At 44.5% G+C, this 23,855-nt stretch overlaps 1 protein-coding gene across 8 annotated transcripts in view; it reads right to left on the minus strand.

Moving 5' to 3' along the window:
• The window catches only part of LOC309362013 (putative G-protein coupled receptor 34), a 302,268-nt gene that overhangs the window by 239,061 nt on the left and 39,352 nt on the right, over positions 1-23,855 (minus strand). For 6 of the 8 annotated variants that reach the window (XM_081897465.1, XM_081897469.1, XM_081897476.1 and 3 more), the window contains 2 exons: positions 13,135-13,247; positions 1,683-1,830 (listed from right to left, as the gene is read on the minus strand). Coding sequence is in view for 3 of the 8 variants with exons in the window: in XM_081897467.1 (XP_081753593.1) it covers positions 1,683-1,830; positions 13,135-13,143 (157 nt within the window). In the remaining 5 variants the exon portion in view is untranslated. Of the gene's footprint in view, positions 1-1,682; positions 1,831-2,246; positions 2,295-13,134; positions 13,248-23,855 lie in introns of those variants that run through there. The other 2 variants (XM_081897468.1, XM_081897466.1) reach the window with 2 other exon arrangements.

Here is a 23,855-nt window from a genome sequence, read left to right on the forward strand (position 1 = left end):
TTGAGTTGATGGCACAGTGAATGCCATCAACCCAGTGTGATCCAGGAGTAGCTCCTATACAGCAGTCCGCTGTCACTTAGATCAGTGACTAGGCACCATGCAAAAAGAAAGGGTTTGCAACTGTGATTGTAGTATTCATCTTTTTAAAATATAAACATTGCAAGTTTTTGCACAGTTTCTGTATGGACATCAGCTATATGAACAAATAAATCATTATCATCATCATCTTTATACCCCACCCATTTGGCTGGCTTTCCAAAGGGACTCTGGGGGGCTTACAGCATATCTAAAAACATCCAGCATTAAAAATCTCCTGATACACGGCTCAGGAGATCGAGAGGGAGAAGGAAGAGAAGGCAGGAAGGGTAACCATGTCAGATCGCTAACTCCTCGAAATACAAATGTCTTCCGGATAGAATGCCCATAAACTCCACCCTTGGTCTAACACGGTTACCTCTTCCATGCTTAGCTCATCTGTTCCTCCTTCCCTTTTTGAGTAAAAAAAAATTTCACCACTTATCCATACACAAGTTTAACTTAAATATAACGGTATAAAATACATATTAATATAAGCAACGTCAAAATACCAAATAGAAGTATAATCACAAGGTGCCAAGCCAATTTTAAATGTTCGTCATCGTAGGGCTCCATCCTGAAAATATGTCTCACCAATGGTTCTACGAAAGAGTTACTCCAGAGCTGGAAAAGTAGTATCCTGACAGTACTGGGAAACTGGAGCAGGACCTAGCCCCCTGTCACACATCAAAAGTGGGGAAGAAATTCATGACAGAGCAGCAAATACAGGTACTTGATTGGCCAGGGAATTCCCTGGATGTAAATCCCATTGAGAATTCGTGGGCTATTTGCAAAAGTCACCTCTGTGCTGTAGACTGTATGACTATGGAGAAACTCATTCAGGCGCTGATTCAAGTGTGGTACAGGAATCCGAAAATCAACAGTAACTCTTCGAAATGAGTAGACTCCATGTCAAACCGTGTTCAAATGCTGCTTAAAAATAGCGGAGGTCATATCTATTAATAATGTACATGTCTGTGAGTTTTGTACATCTCTGTGTGAGTTTTGTACAATAAACTATTGTACAAAATTCATTGTTTCAATTAATTTGTACAGCAGATTGTTATGTGTTTAGAAAGACATGGACAGACACTAGAACTGTTCACATTACTGAACCAGAAACAGGTCAAATCCCCCCTTAATTCAGAGGGTGCACAATGTGAGTTCCTGCACTAAAACAGCAGTGTTTGCTTTGATAACCAGATAAATAAATCAAGTTGACTTTCAGGTAATACTATATAGTATGGCCCCTAGGCCATTGCTTCTACGTTTATGATGTTCTACCGATTTTGACCTTGATTGAATATTTTTCTTTCAAATCAGTATATAATAAATGTTTGGGGGGAATTGAAAGGAAACGCACATCCCACCCGCAATAGAAGTCCACAGCCACGAAGGCCTAGTTAAAAAGGAATTACTCATTTTGCTAAGCTCTCATATTAACAGTTTCACCAAATTTAAGAAACTCAGGAAGAAGGATGGGTGTGTGTGTACTTCCTGACCCTCTGAAGATACCTAGCTTCATGTGCCTAACCCCATCTGGAAGGCCTTAGGACTTCTCAGCAGAAGCTCCACCCTCCTGGAAGAAGACCCACAATGCCACCTACCTTGGAGGGCCACTGCATTCTGGGTGACAAGGAACTTCAACACCATACCAGCTGATGAGAAGAGCAGCTCCATGATCGACCAGGCCATGGCTGGGTATTGCCCCTCCATCTTCCAGAAGTAGCGCATCAGGTGTCTTGGGATACATACCTGCAAATACAGTCCTGTGAAAACAAGGCCCTCCATGCCAGCTGAGACCTAGAACCAAACAGCTAAATGCCAGATGGCCCAAGAAAAATAAATAAAAACCTATATGACTACATATGGGATATTTTCTGCAATCTACCCCCCCACACACACACACTCTTTAACCCAAATCTAATTCTAACCAGCTACTCCCCCACCCACCACACTCTAGGACAGCACAACTACATTGGTTCGATAGACAATACAAGGTGAGAGACACAGGGCAACCCGGACGGGTTGGCAGGGAATCACCCTATACTGTAGATAAGCAAGATAGCTTAAAAGCAATTACACTACATGTAATTATGTCTGTATGGCATAAATTGGGAAACCTCATCAAAGGAAAACACATCACTTCATATATCAACAACAGGACTGACCATGCCTACTTTAACGGATGAAGAACAGGAATTCATAGACAGTCCTATCACCCAAAAGGAAATAGATATGGTCCTCAAAAACCTGAAGCCACACTAAGCTCCAGACCCAGATGGCTTTACAGAAGAATTCTATAGGAAATTCAAAGAACCCCTGATGCCCCACATGACCTGCCTATTCAATGGTATCATAAAAGGGGGGCTCAACCCCAAAACATGGACCTACTCCAAAATAGTCTCCATCCCAAAACCACTGAAAGATAGCCTCAAAGTAGAATCACACCGCCCAATCTCATTAAGAAACCAAGACGACAATATTTCCACATCAAACTTGGCCACCGCCTAAAAATTTTCCTACACAAAATTTTTCCCCAGACCAGACTGGCTTTGTCCTTCGTTGCAATATAACAGACCCCAACAGGAAACTACTGAACGTGATTGAACACAGCACGGCAACTAAATGCCCACTGACAATTATGTCCCTAAACATCCTCAATGCTTTGGATTGCTAAGAGTGGAAATGCCTATTAGCAGTACTAGCGTGAAATTTGACCCCAACTTCCTGCAAATCCTCAATCAAATAAACTCCCAAGCCTCAGCAATATGGAGAACTAACAATAGGGACTCTAATACCATAGCAATCCAAAAAGGCACAAAACAAGGATTTTCATGATCTCTCTTCTTATTCATCCTGGCTCTGGAACCTTTAGCAATCTGAATCTGAGCAGCCACAGACATCAAGGGAGTGGAAATAAAAGGCAAAACCTACAAATTAGGACACTCTGCACATGACAGCACCAGACCCCATAAACACAGCAACCTCCTTAATCAGAGAACTCAACACATTTGCAATGGTGTTGGGCCTACAGGTAAATTTTACATAGTTGGAAGCTATGTGCTTCCCACACCCAAAAAGACCTCGCTAACGTCACCAAGATAAAACTTTGCCACAGCAAGTTCAGATACCATAGGGTACAAAGAACCTGAAACCTCAATAAAGTATACCTCCACAACTACAACCCCTAGTGGCAGCAAATTAACAAAGACCTAAAGAGATGGAAACATCAACTTCACTCTCTCAGACAAAATAGGTAAAGGGTAAAGGGACCCCTGACCATTAGGTCCAGTCGTGAACGACTGGCTTTACTGACCGAGGGAGCCAGCATACAGCTTCCGGGTCATGTGGCCAGCATGACTAAGCCACTTCTGGCGAACCAGAGCAGCGCGTGGAAACGCCGTTTACCTTCCCGCTGGAGTTGTACCTATTTATCTACTTGCACTTTGACGTGCTTTCAAACTGCTAGGTTGGCAGGAGCAGGGACCGAGCAATGGGAGCTCACCACGTTGCAGGGATTCGAACCGCTGACCTTCCAATTGGCAAGTCCTAGGCTCTGTGGTTTGACCCACAGTGCCACCCACATCCTCTCAGACAAAGTAACCATGATCAAAACGATCACCCTCCCAAAACTAACCTACCTATACAAATCAAAAACCCAAGAATAAGCCCCAAATACCTGCACCTCCCCTCCTCAGAGGGACGATGGGGAATCCCCAACATATATTGCCAGCCAAGTATGCTACATAATACCATATATACTAGAAGATGAAACAAAACAGTGGGTATACCTGGAGAGAGACACAATTGAAAATACCTGCACCACAGCATACCCAATTCCAAACAAACTAAGGAAAATTCCCACAATACTTAACAGCTACACACAGACCATTCTTAAAGCATGGAAAACAGAAATAGGCAAACTGTCCTCAACCCCATCCCCACTAATTCTCCTGGCACACCACTCATTATTCCATCACACAGCACAAAACCTCCAGATAAAAACCTAGCAAACCAGAGGTTTATATCGCCCAGCCAACCTTTATAAAAATGGCAAACCCTTGCCAACACAAGAAATACAAGACAAACTAGAAGACGCCCAAATGCACTGGTTAACACACCACCAATTACATGCCCTCTTAAACAATCCAGTAGTAAAATCAGCAGCAATCAGGCCCCTGACAACCTTCAAAAACCACCCCAAAAAACCTCCTATGACATTAACTCCACTCAGTGGACCACAACATGGTATAAACCCTGCTTTAAATCCATATCAAAGAAAAGGAAAGCACTCACTCTGAAACATACATACAGGTGGTACCTAACACCAAGGAAATTAGCGCTAATAAGCCCAGGTAATTCACCAAAATGCTGGAGAGGGTGCACCACCCCAGGCACATACTTCCAAATGTGGTGGGAATGCCCCCAAATCCAACTCTTCTGTACAAAATCCATATGAGAAATATGTAAAATAACTAAGCAGGTATTAGAAATCACCCAGAACTCGCCCTACTAAACATCTTCCAAGATAACAATGCCCACTCAAATCATGAAGAACTCATAACCCACCTACTCTGAGCAGCCAGAAACATCATAATCTGGTGAGACCTGTCAGGAATAAGTATGGAACAATGGTACCAAATAGTATGGGAAACAGCTTAATAAAAAAATTAACCAGTAAATTGAAATTGACACGGGGACAAATAGAAGAGGACGCCTTCACCCCGGTATGGCTCCCCTTTATCACATTTATAGCCCAACAAGACAATGACAAAAATCCACCAAAAAAATACAAATCAATATGGCTAACCTGATCCAAAACACCCACCCACCCACCCCACTCACACATGAACACAAAGACCAACACAGCCAACCACAAATGAACAGCCACACCCTAGGCCAACCCCTCTCACCACCAAAGGAACACAAGTGAACAACAGAGAACCTGCACAAGCAACGCTGACACCAAACCCCACATATATTAAGTAAAATAGAATCACCCCCACTCATCTTTCCCCTCCTCCACCTCTTTCCCCCTATTCTTCCTAATGTCTCAACAAATGGGGGGAAAATGTGTTACGTGGGGGGGGGAATACAAGACAGAGACATTGCACATACCTTTGTAAATCAAGAAAATCTTTACTAAAAATACATTTAAAAAAAAAACAAATGAAATTGACCTGTAGAAAATGTAACTTGAAAAAAGAAACATTGTGTGTGTGCTTCCTGACCAGTGGCGTAGCGTGGGTTGTCAGCACCCGGGGCAAGGCAAATAATTTGCGCCCCCTAACCCGTGGATTTTAGCACTCGAGTCTCTTCCACTAGATTAGTTAAAGAAACCCTTACCCCCTAAGCACATGTATTGTTTGTTATGAAAATACTGATGTAATTAAAGTAAAATGCATCTAAATACAAGTTTATTTTCAAACACTTTATTGAGTGTGAACATGCATTACACATTCTCCACATTTTCAGCAGGTCTATGAATACAAATCTACAAATGTAGTAACCTAGCATGGGCTAGGTTACTACATGCAAGAAGATCAAACCTCTCCATACTGAAGGAAATCAACCCTGAGTGCTCACTGGAAGGACAGATTGTGAAGCTGAGGCTCCAGTACTTTGGCCACCTCATGAGAAGAGAAGACTCCCTGGAGAAGACCCTGATGTTGGGAAATATTGAGGGCACAAGGAGAAGGGGATGACAGAGGACGAGATGGTTGGACAGTGTTCTCGAAGCTACCAGCATGAGTCTGAGTCTGACCAAACTGCGGGAGGCACTGGAAGACAGGAGTGCCTAGTGTGCTCTGGTCCAGGGTGTCACAAAGAGTCGGACACGACTAAACGACTAAACAACAACAACAAGCATGGGCCATGCTATTATATGTCATCTCACAACCATCGTAAACGACAAAAAATATCAAGAACAAAAACTAAACATCAAAATGAAACCATACCCTGGAGATGATCCAAGACTGGGCTAGATGGAGCCAACTTCCTCAATCCTGTACCTCTAATTGTAATTCTTTAATAGAAGTGCAAGATATCTATCTGTATATACAGATTAATTTAAATTCGCCTGCTTTTAATTTGCGCAAATTTTTCAACAACGGAATTGAAATCTACATTAAAGTCTCTCTCAATGGACAGTATTGCTAGATTACTCAGTCTTTCTTGGCTCATTGTAGATCTCTGATATGTTTTAATTAGTTTAAGTTTTGAGAAACTTCTTTCACAACTCGCTGTAGAAACAGTGATAGTAAGAAAGATTCTTAATGTGACAACAAAGTTAGTTAAACTTTCTTGCAGCTTCCACTTATACACCCAGCGAAGCAAATCTAAAGCTGACCAGTTTGCAACCTGCTCATCAGGATTGACCTCCTTATACAAGATAATGTGGTGCCGAAGTCGAGTTATTTCAGTGAGCATAGATGCAGCATTCAATTCTGTGTACTGAGCACACGTGTGCAGAATTTGTTTCTTAATAAAATCATCTTTTCCAGTATCCAACAATGTTTGGATTTGCAAAAAAGCAAATTGCTGGTGAAGCGTATTCATCTGCGTAGTACGTTTTTTAATTTCTGCCTGAAGCTGATCAATTGCTTCCAGTTGTTCTCTTCTTGTTTCCTCTATTAAGGTCAAGCCAGCATCGCAACTGTTCTCACCATCCATCTTCTTGCGTCTTCCAACTCTTCTCTCTGTAGGTATGCAATAGGTTTTGCATACCTGCAGAGCTTTCTCAGTTGCCTTTGACACTAGACTATCACGTTTTTTATGACAAAATAAAGCCAGTGCTTTTAACTTTTGCACGCATTGATCAAGCGCAAGTCCTTCTTGCTGCAGGTAGATCTGAGTATCATTTACTTCAGTTAGTACTGGGTTCCAAAAATGCAAGAAAGAGAAAAAAACATATGTCATTATGCAAACTAAAAGACTTCCTGCATCACCCCTGGTTTCAGAGGTTTCTTGCGGTCCATCTCTCAACGCTTCCAAAGCGTCTATTATTTTCTCAGTGTGTTCAGCAAGTACGCATACAGCTTCATGCTTTGAACTCCATCTTGTGTTACACGATCGCTTTACACTAATTGGTACATGTTTCTTAAGGATATCCCACCTGTGGGTGGAGCTTGAGAAAAATGCATACACCTTTTCCACAGTGCCAAAGAAAGTAACAGACTTTGTCCCAACACCAACTGCATGCATCCCAGCAAGATTGAGCGAGTGATTGTTACATGGCACAAACATTGCTTTGGGATTCATATCCAAAATACGTTTTTGTACACCACTAATGTGTCCAGCCATAGTCGCAGCATTGTCGTATCCCTGGCCGTAGCAATGCTCTAGTTTAAGGCCATCAGCTTGCAACTTGTCACAAATTTGTTTTGTAATGACATCAGCTGATTTCCCATATAACTGAATAAAGTCAATGAAAGACTCTGTCACATGGACTCCTGAATCTTCAATATGCACATATCGAATCACTTGGGACATTTGGTCAGTGTTTGAAATATCAGGAGTGCTATCAAACATTATAGCAAAATACTTGGCCTTTATGATATTTTGAAAGATGACTGTTCGAATGTGATCACCGAGCAGGCTAATAAACTCATTTTGGCTCTGTGGAGAGAGATAGGACACAATGTAACCATCTGTGTGTTGTACTCTGTGAAGATGTTGTTTGGCAACTGGGTCATACTTGGCGAGTAACTTGAAAGTTTCTAAGAAATTTCCACAGTTACCATCTGTATTTAAATCTTCAGAGTGACCACGTAAGGGTAAGGTTTGCCTTGCTAGATACAGAACACAATCAAGTATTCTGACTAAGATTGCCTTCCATTTTTCAAATGACCTCTGTTGTGCAAGCTGGGCAGCAACATCAATAGTCTCCTGTTTATGCAGCCGCATTTCTAATTCTTTCCACATTGTAAATGCACTAAAGTGATGTGAACTGCGCTCATGCTCTAGTAATCTAGGGCTTAACTTTCTCCATGCATTAAATCCACTTGACTTTCCAAATGAACTTTTCCCTTTAGCCTTCTGAAAAAGCATGCAAGGAAAGCAATATGCAGCATTGTTTACAGGAGAAAACACCAACCATGTCCTTAACATAGTCTCACCATTCTCCAAATGTATGTAGAACCAATCCTTGCAAAATGACCTGCCATTAATGTCTCTTGGAAACCATGCATCCTTATTCTGCAGTTCCTCTGTCCCTCGCCTGACGAGTTCAGTTTTCAAGGTTTCATCCATGGTTTCAGGCCAATAGCCAATATCTGTAAAAACTTTTTGGTCAATATTTTCTGGCAGATTTGGCTGAGTATAAACATCCTTAGGTGAAACTGTCTCTGCTTTTAATGCAGGAACAGGAATGTCCACCGACACAGGATCAGGATTATGAGTCTCCTGTGGTGCTGCTGATAGTCCTGCTGTAATTTCAGCAGTACCCACCAAAAACCGGTGAAGGCTTCCAGCTAACTTAGCTTGTTGCTCTGTCTCTATCTTTCTCCTTTTCCTGCCTTGTGCACCAGATTCTTTTTTGTATGGCATGATATGGATGTAGTATTCTGCTAAAATTCTAAAAAAAAGAAAAAAAAGAAAATCACTTTCTTGCCTTGCTGCACTTTTAGCACCCCTTCATTGTATAACCATTTCTTAACATAATGTTTATCCACCTTCATGCCTATTGCCAGAACAAAATAAAAAAAATTCCTTCCAGTAGCACCTTAAAGACCAACTAAGTTAGTTCTTGGTATGAGCTTTCGTGTGCATGCACACTTCTTCAGATACATGCCTATTGCCTTACTCTTTCAGCAAAAAAATAAATAAAATAAAATAAAGGTTGCTAGACCCACTGGCTTACATCAACTTATGTTGAGCTGGACCAGCTACATATGGATCGAAATCTGTCTCGTCACTGTTGAACCAACCAAACTTCAATCCATCTGATCAGCTCAACATGCCAGTCTTGACCCGCAAACTGGGAACATCCCAAAGGAACTACAGTTTTGGAGATGCTCTGTCCCAATCATCTAGCCATTACATAATGTGAGGAGGGTTTTGGCCCTACACGTCGAATGCATGTGATGAGTTTAGTGATCCTGCCTATGCCCTGCTAAGTGTCCAGCGTGCCCCCTTTCAGTGCGGAATGACCAGCGTGGCCCCTTTCAATGCAGAGAGACTTAGCTGCAGCAGCGGCTTCTACTCAGTTCCCCGCGTCTCCTCGAGTCCTCCCGCCTCCTGCTCGGCAGCTCAGCCAATTGCATGCATTCGCCTTTTGGCCAATGAGGAAGTGGATCCCACTTCCTGATTGGCTAGGAGGAGGATCCATGTGACAATAGCGAATTTTTTGCGAAATCTGTGACAGCGCCAGACTGCTGACTCTGCTCACTCGCTGTTAAACTGACTGAGCGAACTGTTATGTCAGAGTCAGACAGAGTGCATAGGGGTGCGCAGCCTATGGCATTAGGGTGTGCACCTCAAACACATGTCTGTGTGTGTGTGTCTGTGTCTGTGTCTGTGTATATATATATATATATATATATATATATATGAATATATATACACACACTTTTAAAAAATAAATGTAAACAAACATTTAAGCAGTATTAAAACATTTTTAATTAAATAAACAATTATCAGTGTATACCATAGATCCCCCTTTACAGCAGGGTCCCCCATAGATCCCCCTATAGAGCAGGCCAGGGTCCCCATAGATCCCCCTTTAGAGCAGGGTCCTTATAGATCCCCCTTTACAGCAGGGTCCCCCATAGATCCCCCTATAGAGCAGGCCAGGGTCCCCATAGATCCCCCTTTAGAGCAGGGTCCTTATAGATCCCCCTTTACAGCAGGGCCCCCCATAGATCCCCCTTTAGAGCAGGCCAGGGCAGGGCCCCCATAAAGATCTCTCTGGCCTGTGTCACATGCCGCCGCTGCCAGCTTCTTTTTGCTGCTGCCTGGGAGCACGGCCCATTTGTATCTAGACTCTCAAAAGTTGTTCGGATGCCCAAAGAATTCGGATTAAAAATTAGCTCGGGGGATTATTGCTCCACTATTTCATCAGGGGAAATAAGCAGCACACCTCGCAGCTCGCTCAAAAATAATCCACATGCGTTTTGGCGGATGGGGGCGCAGGTTGCAGGTTCACAACATTCTTTTAAATCTCCATTCACTCAAGAACGTTGTCAGATAACCCAACAGCGCAGGCTGCAACCATTCTTTTGTTAAACAGACATTTTAAATCGGTTTAAACTGCGCACTAACCTAGCAGTAACACCTTCCCTCAGGGGCGCTGACTTATAAAAAATATGGGGGGGGGCCCATACCGGGGTTCTGCCCAGGGAAGTTTTCTAAATTTTAGATGAAAATTAGTGAGTTTTAAAGTTTTTAAAAAGTATTTTAGAGTCATATGATCAACATTAGAACCCCGAAAACTCGACTCTCTATAACTCCACACTCCGGGAAACTCGACAAGCCTGAAACACTTTTTGGCTTTGAAAAAAGAAACAAAACATAAACACGCACGGTATTTTCGTAAAAAGCTAATTTAATTTACAGTAACAATTATGCTTATAGACTATTACAGAGCAGTGAATATATAGCTCTGAAAAGACTGAAATGATATTTAAATAAATCCTAAACTATCATTAAAAGAATAAAAAATATATCACCTGTCTGATAATAAATGTTGGAAATGTAGAGAGGCTGAGGGGACATTCTTTCACCTCTGGTGGACATGCCCAAAAGTGAAAGCCTTCTGGGAAATGATCTATAATGAACTAAAAAAGGTATTTAAATATACCTTTGTTAAGAAACCGGAGGCCTTCCTCTTGGGCATTGTCGGCCAGAAAGTGTTAAAAAAGGACAGAAGTTTCTTTATGTACGCGACAACAGCAGCAAGAATACTTATTGCAAAGTATTGGAAGACACAAGACTTGCCCACACTGGAAGAGTGGCAGACGCAATTGATGGACTATATGGAATTGGCTGAAATGACTGGCAGAATCCGAGACTTGGGAGAAGAAACAATGGAAGAGGACTGGAAGAAGTTTAAGGACTATTTACAAAAACATTATAAGTTGTATGAATGTTAAGTATTTGCACGATTTAGAAAATATCAGTTCCAGCAAATAGACTTTGTAAAATAGAAAATTAAGTTATAAGTAAGAAAAGGTCGAAATTTAAGGCAACACTATGTTTAATTTTAAGGTATGAGCAATTGATAAAAATTGTTTTAAATTTAGAAGTATAATATTTGGAAAGTACAAAATAAGGTATGAAACAAGGTAATAATTTGCTGACATTCTTATTATAAATAATGCAGGGTAAGGAGATGTGAGGAAGTCCAATCAGTTATATAAGAAAAGTTGTACTGAATGGTTGGTTATATTTTTCTCTTTTTTCTTTTTTCTTTTTTATTTCTTTCTTTCTATATGGCTCTTTGGTATTTTGGTTCTGGCTTTTTGGTGTAGGGATCTTGTATTATGTATTTGAAAATTTAATAAAATATTTATAAAAAAATAAATGAATATTTTTATGGGTGTGGACAATGAGGAGCGTTTCTTATGCTTAATATCTGCAACACATTGAGTGCTCGTCCAGAAAAGTTGAGACTCACCCTCCAGTGCTATGCTCATGAGGCGCTTTCCTTCTCGTTGCTTAGGACTCTGTAGCAGCGGGGGAACCGCCAAAAAAGCCCCTTCGGGCGCACGGGAGGAGCGAGCCGCCCGCTTTCGCGCCCTCGCCGGCCTCCTGGGGCGCACGCAGCGCTCGCGCCCTCCGCAGCCCGCCCAAACGCGCGCCAATGCCGGGCGACGCGCCCCCTCCGGGAAGCGCGACGTAGGCGCCGCTCCTGCACCCGACGGCCTTTTCTGCAGGGCTTCTAGCTGCAAGCGAGTGTGCGCGCAGAAGGCGGCGCCTGGGCTGGGGAGCGCGCAGCCTCGTCCTTTCCTTCGCAGCCAGCACTGTGAGAGAGAGAGTGAGCCACCAGGACCAGGTAGGGGCAGAGAGCTCCGAGTGCGCCCCCAAAAATGTTGCGCCCGGTGCGGCTGGCACCCCTTGCACCCCCCACGCTACGCCACTGTTCCTGACCCTCTGAAGATACCCAGCCTCATGTGCCCAACCCCAGCTGGAAGGCCGGCCTGCCTTAGGACTTCTCAGTAGAAGCTCCACCTGCCTGGAAGAAGGCCCACAATGCCACCTACCTTGGAGGGCCACTGCTTCATGATGGAACAGCTTCATGATGGAACAGGCCATGGCTTGGGAGTTCCCCTCCATCTTCCAGAAGCACTGCATCAGGCGTCTTGGGATACATCCCTGCTAATACAGTCCTGTGAGAAGAACGCCAGGAAACGTTTTGCTAGCACGAAGCCTGTTCTCTAAAGGGAGAGGCAGAACCTATGGTGCTCAGAGGCTTGGGGCGCTTTGGCAATGTAAAAGAGGAATATTGGAAAAGCTCTAAGGTGGAATCTAGATACACATAAAAAACACACTAATAAAACACATATTTTAAAATTACCAGAGGCCTTTTTATTAGGTTTGGTAGGAGAAGAATTACCGAAGGATAAGAAAGTACTGTTTATGTATGCGATGACAACGGCAAGAATACTACTTGCCCAGGGATGGAAAGAAAAAAGAGCCCCATTGAAAGGAGAATGGATAATGAAGATGATGGACTATGCTTAGATGACAAGGCTGACCGGGAAAATCAGGCACAAAGAGTTTAAGAAATTTACTAAACAATGACATACCTCTAAAGAATATAGTAAAGAACACTGTAAACATTTTAAAATGTTGGCAGGATTGACATAGCACTTGTAATTTAAAATAACAAAGGATAAAAATGAAGTACCATAATTTGGATAAAAGCAATTAGATGCAGTTTAGAAAGGTACTGATATGGACTATGGTGTAATGTAAGTGTGTGTGTGTGTGTGTGTGTGTGTGTGTGTGTGTGTAAAAAATTGTGATTTTTCTTTTTGAAACATTGAAAATAAAAATTTTTAAAAAATACTTTTTTAAAGTGTTTTGAAAAATATCTTGAATTTGCCATGAGCTCACCCTCGCCATCTAGTGTCTAGCTGGAACCTGTGCCAAGGTGGGCAACCAAGATGATCACGGGTCTAGAAACCAACACTTATGAGGAACAGTTGAAGCAGCTGGGTATGTCTAGCCTGGAAAAGAGGAGATTTGAAAGAGATATGATAGCCATCTTCAAATATCTCAAGGGCTGTCACATGGAAGATGGAGCAAGCTTGTTTTCTTCTGTTCTGTGGGGTAGGACTCAAACCAATGGCTTCAAGGTACATGAAAGGAGATTCAAACTAAACATCAGGAAGAATTTGCTGACAATAAGAGATCTTTAGACAGTGGCACAGCCTGCTTTGGGAGGTATGTGGGCTCTCCTTGCTTGGAGGTTTTTCAGTAGAGGTTGGGTGGCCATCTGTCATGGATGCTTTAGTTGGGATTCCCGCATTGCAGGGGGTTGGACTAGATGACTCTTCAGGTCCCTTCTAATTCTATGAAATCCCCATCGCCATCTGATGGGTCTGTTGGTATTCAAAATCTGCTTTTAACAGTCCTATTCTTAACAAAATGAATAACAGAAAGGGCTTATAGGAGAACCATGGTGAATGGTTTGAACAACTCCCAGCAGGTCCAGTCAGCATTATGGGCCTTGTGGGAGTTGCAATCTGAAGCACTTGGAAGACACAAACTTGGTGAAAGCTGCTGCACAGTGAGGCCTCTGCTCAAAAGAGGATCCCTTCTCTGTCAGAGCCAAGGTGTATCTAGTCCAGCACCCTGCTTCCATCAAGGACTAACCTGATCCCCCTGGATGTTCTTAAGTGGCTCCCCAGCAGTTGGTATTCAGAGGTAGACTGCTCCTTCAACAGGAAGTTCTATTTGGCTATTCAAACCACTGACCACTGATAGGCTCAGCCAAACCCAGGTTCTAGAGAAGGCTTCGCCAACCTGGTATAGCCCAAAACATCTCAGGGGGCACTACGTTGGCAAAGGTCAAAAAAAAATGTGGGGGGAAAATGGCATTATTGCATTTTGAATGGAAAAAATCTAGGAGAATAGATGGGAAATGTTTTCAAATAGCGCCTTTAACCCAACAGAGCAAAACGCTTGCTTTGCCGCCAGGTACATAAGGGAATGCAAGCAGGACGTTTTCGTAAGATCAGCCGTATCAATGGAACAACTAGGAGGAAATATGCAGCTTTCAGAACTTTGAAGTTTAGAGGAAAAGCAAGTTAGAGGCAATGGAACCAGAGGTTCTAAAATCCTGCAAGACTTGCAGAAATTGGGTAGGAAAAATGTTTTTCTCCCTCTCTCATAACACCAGAACTCATGCATGCACAGGATATGGACTCAACAGCATAGCTGCACTGCAGAAAGTCTCTCTCCAGGGCCAGGCAGGCTGCTGCACTTCAAAGACTAAGGAGAACTAAGATGCTGGTGAAAGGCAGCCCTTAAGATTTCTAGAGACTTGCGCCCCCTAGTGACAAAGGTTCCTGCTCCTCTGCAGCTGCTCTGGGTTTGCAGTTAGGCTCTAGTTAAAAACATTTCGAGGAAAACCAAGAACACAACATAAAGAGGAGCTGTGTGTACCAAATCTGACCACAGGTGCATCCAGAGTTCTGTACTGACTGTGAGGAGCCCACCATAGCATCAGACAAGGGGACATTCCCAACCCTACCCAAGGAGGCCAAGGATAATCCTGTGGAACTTCTGCCTGCACCTCACCTACCCAACAGAAGCTGCTATGGCTTCCAACCTTCCATGTGCAGTACCCAAAAACGTTTTTCCCTCTAAGTGTACAGAAAAGCGTGTTGTTGTTTTTTAAAAGGAAAGAAAATATCATAGAGCAGCAGGATAATCCTACACATTTTTACCTAGGAGTAAACAGGCTTTGCTCCCAAATAAGAAGACATAGGATTCATCTAACATCCATCATAACCAACGATAACTGAAAAGAACCTCCATGGCCAGAAAAAATCTACCATACCCAAAGAGCCAGGGATTATCCTGTGGAACTTCCTCCTGCACTTCACCTTCCCCACAGAAGCTAAAGGCACCAAGGAGGAAGGGATGGGACGTAGACTGCTCAAGCCCAAAAATGGAGCGTTGGTTGGGGGAAAACCAAAACGCAGCGGCTTTGCCTCCTTTTTTGCGCTGGAGTGCGCGCGGCCAACACAACCCACCGCGCCAGGCGCTGCCCTCGCCACCAACGTGCCCAGGGCGGGAAGGGTTCCGCGCGTCAACTCAGCCTGGCCACCAGAGCCAAGCGGGACTGCCCTTCGCCCCAGCATGCCCTTGCCAGGAGAAGCTTGGTCGGCAGGCAAATCCCGCTCCCCCACGCTGGTCTGGGACGCGCGGCGGCTAGTCCAAGCCGGGTCCCGGCGGCACTCGGGGCGGGACGGGGTTCCCTGCGTGGGGGCGCCTGGCTCCCGCCCCCTAAAAATCGCGCGATTGGGACTACCCTCCCCCGGCCCAACCCCACACGCCACTGCCCATGTCCATACACACGTGCTCTTCGCAGTTTCAGACCCGACTCTTTCCCCAGCCCTGCCTGGAAATCCTGCGGGTAGAGTAACCCTGGCCTCTCCCCCCCCCCCCCACCGCAAAGCTCTACCTCCGCGGAGCAGCCCTTCCTCCTGAAACCAAGGACCCAAGGTCGAGGGCCAACCCGACACATTCCCAAAGCCACAACGAAGTTGCTTGGCTGGGCGAGGCGGCTACCCAAATCCCACCACCCGAAATGCCCCCCCCATCCGCCCCTATCGCCAGCCAGAACCCTACCTACCCCAGGACTCTCCGCCGTCCCGCAGCACGGATGCGCTCCGCCCGGATGCTGAGCGGAGCCAGGAGCGCACCCTTCGCCAAGGAGGAGGAGGAGGTGCAGCAGCGAGCGAGCTCCAAGCACCCCTTGCCACCCTCCCTCCCGCAGCGCCAGGCAGATGGAAGTAGAGAAGACGCCGAGGACGCCCCAGGTGTTAGAAACAGAGATCCGTAGCCCCGCCCCCTGGCCAGTTTAAACTCCAGCGAGTTAAAGGGACTCTGCTTCCCAATTTCACCCCCCCCCCACGGGGACCACACACCCTCCAATAAAGTAAACCCCCTATATCTTGCGAATACACGTGTATTCAAGCTTATAGCCTGGTTCCCCAAGGAAATCCAAAAGACCCCATGGCCGCCAACTTTTCAGCCTCCTCCAGACCCTGCTTTGAGGCTCCATTGTTTCCCTTTCTGTCCCTGGAATTGTCACCTGCAGATTTCTTTCTACCCCTGCGTTTCCCTTAAAGGCACAGGCACACCTGGCAGGCCGAAAGACAGCAGGTTAGCGAAGGCTGACTTAAGCATGCAGGTGGGAGCCACAGGCACAGCAGAAAGATACAGGAGCTTTGGCAAAAAGCTATAATCTAATTCCCAAAGAACATCCGGCGTTTTGGGTGGCGATTCTAGGAAAGACCAGCTGTCCATCTGGGTCTTCTAACCAGCAGTCAAACAAACAAGAATTAAGCCCGTAAAACTTTTCTGTTTCTTATTCACCACTCTACCCCCAATCTCAGCTAAATATTCCAAAGGAGGCTCCAACAACAATCATCCTTCAACTGCAAAGGTGTCAGATGTCTGAATGAGAGAATGAAATGCCAGTTTGGGGATGTGATGCTTTGAAAGCAACTGGCTCTAAGGAGGAGAAGTGCCCAATTTTATTTTATACATTGTTATATTTAGACTACTAATGGGCTAGTAAGGCTGTGAAATGCTAAATTTAATGCCACATCTTGTTTCTGTGGAAGCCTGTTCATGTTGGAGATTGAATCTTGACATAACCATTTAGCTATAGCATCATGACCACAATTTGTTGTCTAAAAGCAGCATTGAAGACGGTAGCTACATTTTAATGAACAACTCCACTAAAGTTGCCTCAGGTTTTGGAGTTCTGCTGGGGGATTAGAGAGACTAGATTACACTGCTTTAAATTAAGAAATTAAGTGATTCACAAACTTTGGCTCCCATAAAATAAAAACCTTCCAGTAAGAATCTTGAATTAAAAATCAAAAACACAAAACAATACTAATTGTGAAGGACCAACACTTTCTGAACAAAGGTAAAGGTAAAGGGACGCCTGACCATTAGTCGTGGCCGACTGCAGAGTTGCGGCGCTCATCTCGCTATATTGGCCGAGGGAGCCAACTATCTACTATCTCTATTTATCTACGTGCACTTTGATGTGCTTTTGAACTGCTAGGTTGGCAGGAGCAGGGACTGAGCAATGGGAGCTCACCCCCTCATCTCGGGGATTTGAACCGCCGACCTTCTGATCGGCAAATCCTAGAAGAAATCTACCATACCCAAAGAGCCAGGGATTATCCTGTGGAACTTCCTCCTGCACTTCACCTTCCCCACAGAAGCTAAAAGCACCAAGGAGGAAGGGATGGGACGTGGACTGCTCAAGCCCAAAAATGGAGGGTTGGTTGGGGGAAAACCAAAACGCAGCGGCTTTGCGTCCTTTTTTGTGCTGGAGTGCACGTGGCCAACACAACCCACCGCACCAGGCGCTGCCCTCGCCACCAACGTGCCCAGGGCGGGAAGGGTTCCGCGCGTCAACTCAGCCTGGCCACCAGAGCCAAGCGGGACTGCGCTTCGCCCCTGCCTGCCCTTGCCAGGAGAAGCTTGGTCGGCAGGCAAATCCTGCTCCCCCACGCTGGTCTGGGACTCCACTAAAGATGCCTCAGGTTTTGGAGTTCTGCTGGGGAATTAGAGAGACTAGATTACACTGCTTTAAATTAAGAAATTAAGTGATTCACAAACTTTGGCTCCCATAAAATAAAAACCTTCCAGTAAGAATCTTGAATTAAAAATCAAAAACACAAAACAATACTAATTGTGAAGGGCAACACTCTCTGAACAAAGGTAAAGGTAAAGGGACCCCTGACCATTAGTCATGGCCGACTGTAGAGTTGCGGCGCTCATCTCGCTATATTGGCCGAGGGAGCCAACTATCTACTATCTACTTGTACTATTTATCTACGTGCACTTTGATGTGCTTTCGAACTGCTAGGTTGGCAGGAGCAGGGACTGAGCAATGGGAGCTCACCTCCTCATCGCGGGGATTCGAACCGCCGACCTTCTGATCGGCTTTCTGATCGGCAAGTCCTAGGCACTGTGGTTTAACCCACAGAGCCACCTGCGTCCCGTCTGAACCCAGGAAGGGCACTTAAATTCTAAGACTTAACAAAACTGCAATGTTTAAAGTGTCCACTGTTTCTTTGCAAAAGTGGAGGATAGGGAGAGAATCAGAACAGGTAAGGGCCACACTACTTTTCGCTCTTTTAATTAATCTGAAGAAGCACAAACTTGAGGAACATCCACTATATAAAATCATGCTTGTCTTCTGAACTTTTGAGAGCTGATCTAAGACATTTTGCTGAGGGAAAAGGAGTGGCCAGTTTCTTTTAGTACACAAGGCAGAAAGCAACAAGACTCATGGGTAGGCAAACTAAGGCCTGGGGGCCCGAATCCGGCCCAATCGCCTTCTAAATCCAGCCTGCGGACGGTCTGGAAATCTAAGCATTTTACATGAGTAGAATGTGTCCTTTTATTAAAAATGCATCTCTGGGTTATTTGTGGGGCATAGGAATTCGTTCCCCACAAAAAATATCGTCCGGCCCCCACAACGTCTGAGGGACAGTGCTCTCCTGCTCCTTGTCCATAAAAAATCTGATAATAATAAATTAAAATCATGAACAACCCATTGCCCCTCTCAGGGCATCTAAAATCAGCTGCCTGAGGCAGCCTTCCTATTTTGATGATCAGGAACACACAGGTAATACTCCTCAGCACCTCTATGCCAATAAAACTTTCCTCCCCTTCCAGTTCTGCCACGCAGCTGTTTAAAGCACCACTTTCCCCTGAAAAGTAGCAGGCTTGCTATTCCTTTTTTCTGAAGCACCCCATGCTCCCATTTCTAGGAAGGCCACTTCAACTTCATCTAGCGCTCGGTCGCTGGGCAAGCTCTATGGGCTCGCTGACATCCCTGAGGTCCATAGACTATGCTGCCAACCACAGGGCAGACGATTTCCGCAAGCTGAACAAGAAGAGGGAATTCCACTATTCTGTCATCCGGTCCAAGCTGAATCACGTGATTAACATGCTGTCTAGGAGGGGCAATGCGGCAGAAAACTACATAGGCTGTCACCCAGTGAGGTGCAACGTAAAGCCTAGGCAGCGGATCAGCACAAGCCTCATAAACCTCAGAGACTTTGCACTGTATTCATCATATGACTGCTTCTGAGAAATGGGATTGTGAGAGCTGGCACACATAATTGCCATACAGGGGGTGCGCTTCTGGCTTGGTGGTGGTTGGTTTTTTTGTTTGTTTTTTTACTTGGCTGCCCAGCCATTTTTGTGATACTGCAAGCCTTTCTCAGGCTTTGCCATGCCATGGAGAAGAATGGTTTGGAATACCAACCGATATGCACATTATACCTTGTGGCACAAAGGTAGCCATCACAAAGAAACACCTTCACGTTGCTCTTTGTGGCTTACATTTTGTGTGCTTCACTTGTAAGTACTCCAGCCTTCACACCTGGTCAATTCTGTACTGCCCTTACAAATGTTGCTTTCTAGTGCTTTTTTGGTCAAAGAAATAACAGGCTAACCTGATTTTATCAAGGGACAATAATATTAGCTGTTTAGAAAGTGCAAAAATAAAGTGTTTGCAACTGTGATTGTAGTAATCATCTTTCTAAAATACAGTATAAACATTGCAAGTTTTTGCACACTTTCTGTATGCACATCAGCTATATGTAATAAATAAATCATCATCAACATCATCATCTTTATACTCCACCCATTTGGCTGGCTTTCCCAGGGGACTCTGGGAGGCTTACAGCATATCTAAAAACATCCAGCATTAAAAATCTCCTGATACACGGCTCAGGAGATCGAGAGGGAGAAGGGAGAAAAGGCAGGAAGGGTAACCATGTCAGACCACTAACTCCTCGAAATACAAATGTCTTCCGGATAGATTGCCCATAAACTCCACCCCTTGGTCAAACACGGTTACCTCTTCCTAGCTTAGCTAATCCGTTCCTCCTTCCCTCTCTAAGGAAAAAAACCTATACCTTTTCCCCATACAAATGTTTACCTTTAACATATAAAATACATACTATGGTAGGGCTCTATCCTGAAAAGATGTCCCACCAAAGGTGTGTGATTCAATCCTGAATATCATGAGTGACTCTTCTTAACTTGGCTTGTTTTACTACGGCAATATTAGTACTTTGCATTATGACACATTCCAAGTTTTTCCGCAATCTTCATGAGCTTTCTCATTCCTTTCCTCCAAGCAGACTGAATCCCTCGCAAACACCCCATCGGATATTTGCAGCCACTCAACTCAAACCCTGCCAGCACTGAACTTTTCAGTTACATCAACCACTCCACATTTGCTGAGGGTGCATTTGCATTCCTCTCAGCCAGGAATGCCTCCTTCAGGAGGTACAATGAAACCATTTGCAGCCACTGGATCAGCCAGCAAGTGATCCACAAGAGCCAGATTCTGGACTTGAAGAATTCCAGGCACATTTATCTTCATTTTTCATTCTGGCCAAAATTATGCCAATAACCGTAAACTAAATTTGGCATAAATTGTGTATTTATTTCGGGAGGTCTTGGGGGTCCTAACACGCAAGGCACCAAAGTCAGCCATGGAAATCTTGCAACACGTCATAGATTCCATAGGTCCTCTCTAGTTGTACAGAAGATAGAAGGAGAGAGAGAGAAAAGACCTTGGCTGGGGAAAGGATCAGAAAGTATTTGCTGCTGCAAAGGTAGCATTTCTGTTTTTAAAATATATACATGGGGCTTTTTTGCAAAGAGAAGCATTTGCAAAGAGAAGCATGGTCATGAGATTTCTTACTGAAATCACACACTTCCAACATTGAATCAGCTAATGACAAATGTGGACTTGTCTGTCATTTGCTCAGAAAAAAGGGCAGCAACAACAAAAAACAACTTTGCATATATGCAGCTTTTATGTATATTTTGGATTATAGTTTTTTAACATAATTTTTGGGGGGTGAAGGGGACTTTCAAGAACATGAAAACTGAGGTGTCTTAGGGCTGTTTTGCCTCATGGTTTTTGTTGCCGAACTCTAATAGAGAGAACACATGCATCTTATTTAGCAGGAAGGTTGATTTCTTCATCCATAAATTCTACTTCCTTTGGTGTGGGTTTTTTTAAAAAAAACTTTTCATGAAAGCTTTTTGCATAATAAATCTTAAGCTGGTGTTTCTTTAAAAAAACCAAATACACACACACACATTGCAATTTCTGCTGCACTTTCTCAACATACATCAGCAGAGTTTATGCTTCAAAAGGAGAGAAGTGAACGGCAGTGCTTCATCAGGCACAGTCATTAGGAAGGTTCATTTAGGGATTAATTAACAAAAAAGAGGAGGGGGTCCTAACAGCCAGAGAGTGCGCTCTGCTTGGAAAGCAGCAAAGCTATATGTACTCATCACTCCTTTTCTGCACCAAGATAAAATCCCTTTTCAAAAAGCCCTTAGATTGGCTAGCCATTAAGGGGTTATTTAGATTAAGATGTTGCTTGTCCAAAGATACACCCTTATGCTGCTTGGCCCCTTCAACAGCACAGTTTAGGAGTTCAACTGCCTCTTCCCAATGGATGACTTTGTGGACTCACTAAAGTTTCTGGTGTGGATGTGGCTGTTCACCTGCGTTTGTATCTTATTCAAAGGCTCTGATTTCACTCTTCAGTATTCCCCTTATTTATGAAAAGCACCAGGTTAAAAGTGACCATTCTAGTGAAACTGCATCGCAAAAAGGCACTGGCAAATGCGCCCGACGGCACCTTCCGTGGCCGCCTCCACGCTGGCGCCCTACTCCGCCTCGCCCGCCTCCTACCCATCCCTGGCCTCCGTCTTCTCTTACCCATCACCGGGGCCGGCCTCCTACTCTCCCCCCCCCCGTGACTCATATGCCTCTCCCGTTACTTCATATGCCTCCCCCGTAACATCGCCCTTCCCCTCCTTCCCCTCGCCCTTGGTGGCCACCAGCTACGCTTCCATGGCCTCCTCCACTTTCCAGAGCCAGGCGGCGGCTACCCCGTTCCCATCCCCAGGGGCCTCGGCAGCCCCTTCAGCTCGCAAGTGACTTCTGCACTTTCTGACATGGCCTCCACTTTCTCGCCCAGGGCAATCGAGATCTGCTGAGAGGAGAAAACCACCAAGACTTTCGCGACGCCCACCCACCCCGTCTAGGGAGGGTGGGGTGCAAATAACGAATCTTCCTCCGGCACTTGGTGGAGGAGCAGTGGACTCCCTCGCAAGCCAGCCCAGCCCCCCAGCTTTCCAGCAGCCGGGGGGTGGGCTGGGGTTGGGACATATCTTTCAACTTCAACTGCCTGAAGACACAAGCTCCCGGACACCGGAGTTCCTCTCCACTTCTGTTCTGCATGGACGAGAGAGCTTTTTTTTCTTCCGCGATGATTTCCCCCCAGCCCGCAATTCATTCCTTAGGGGGGAGCAATGGGACTTTGGGGAGGAAATCCATGCATAGACAATGTAATATTGTATTATGTGCCATGGGCTTTGCTTCCCTTCTGGGTTCTTGATGTGAACAACCTCTTTGCATATTCATATTGCATTCTTCGGAGTACGAAGGGCTATCTCTCTCGCGCGCGCTCTTTCTTTTTTGTATAAATGGTAATTTTTCGCTCTTTTCATGATGACAAAGCTATACTGGGTTTTACAATTTGGTTTGGGGGTGGGGTGATGGAGGAATAAAACAAACAAACAAAAGCAGCACTTAACTATGTATTTGAGCATGTCAACAGAGTGTGATGTTCTTTGTAAATATCACCTAGAGGATGAAACACTCTCACGTGGCAAAAAGTTTTCATTTGGCTTGATTTGTTGTTTTTCCTTTTGAGAACAAAAAAAACACACGTCCCAAGTCAAAGTGCCTTGTCGTGAAGCCCTGCTGAAGTCATGCAACTCTGCCATTGGATGCTTTGCATCTAGTCTTAAGGTGAAAAAAGGGAAAGTGGGGGGAAAGGGACTCTGAGGCTCGAAAACACACACATAGGAAAAAGGGGAAAGGAGCTGGGAGACAGAATGTAAGCAAAAAAGCAAAACAAAGCAAAACAAAACCTGAAACTTCTCAAAAAGTCTATTTTTTTTACAGAAGTGTAAAATTTATAAATATATTCAGCAGTTGGAATGTTGTAGTTACCTCCTGAGTTGGCGGCAATTTTTTGTATGTTATGACCATGCGGTTCATTATTTTTGTGGTTTTATTTTTGACTTTGTACTTGTGTTTGTTTTTAAAAAGGTGACTGTTTGGCTTATAAACACATTAAACACTGGCAAATGTCCTTTTCAGCACTTTTCTGCACAAAAATTGATTCCCTTGCAAACATGTAATCAGGTGGTATAGCCACACAGTTCACACCCTTCCTCTCGGCCAGGAATGCCTCCTTCAGGAGGTACAATGACACTATTTACAGCCCCTGGAATCAGCCAGCAAGGGATCCACAAGAGACATATTCTGGACTTGAAGAATTCCAAGCACATTGATCCTGCTTTTTCATTCTCTCTGCAAGAGAAGAAAAGTGAAAGGCAGTGCTGCATCTGACGCAGTCATTAGGGAGGTGCATTCAGGGATTAATTAACAAAAAAGAGGAGGGGATCCTAACAGCCAGAAAGGGTGCTCTGCTTGGAAAGCAGCAAAGAACTGGCTGCTC

This window comes from Podarcis melisellensis (genome assembly GCF_964234715.1).
Source record: "Podarcis melisellensis genome assembly, chromosome: Z".
NCBI lineage: Eukaryota > Metazoa > Chordata > Lepidosauria > Squamata > Lacertidae > Podarcis > Podarcis melisellensis.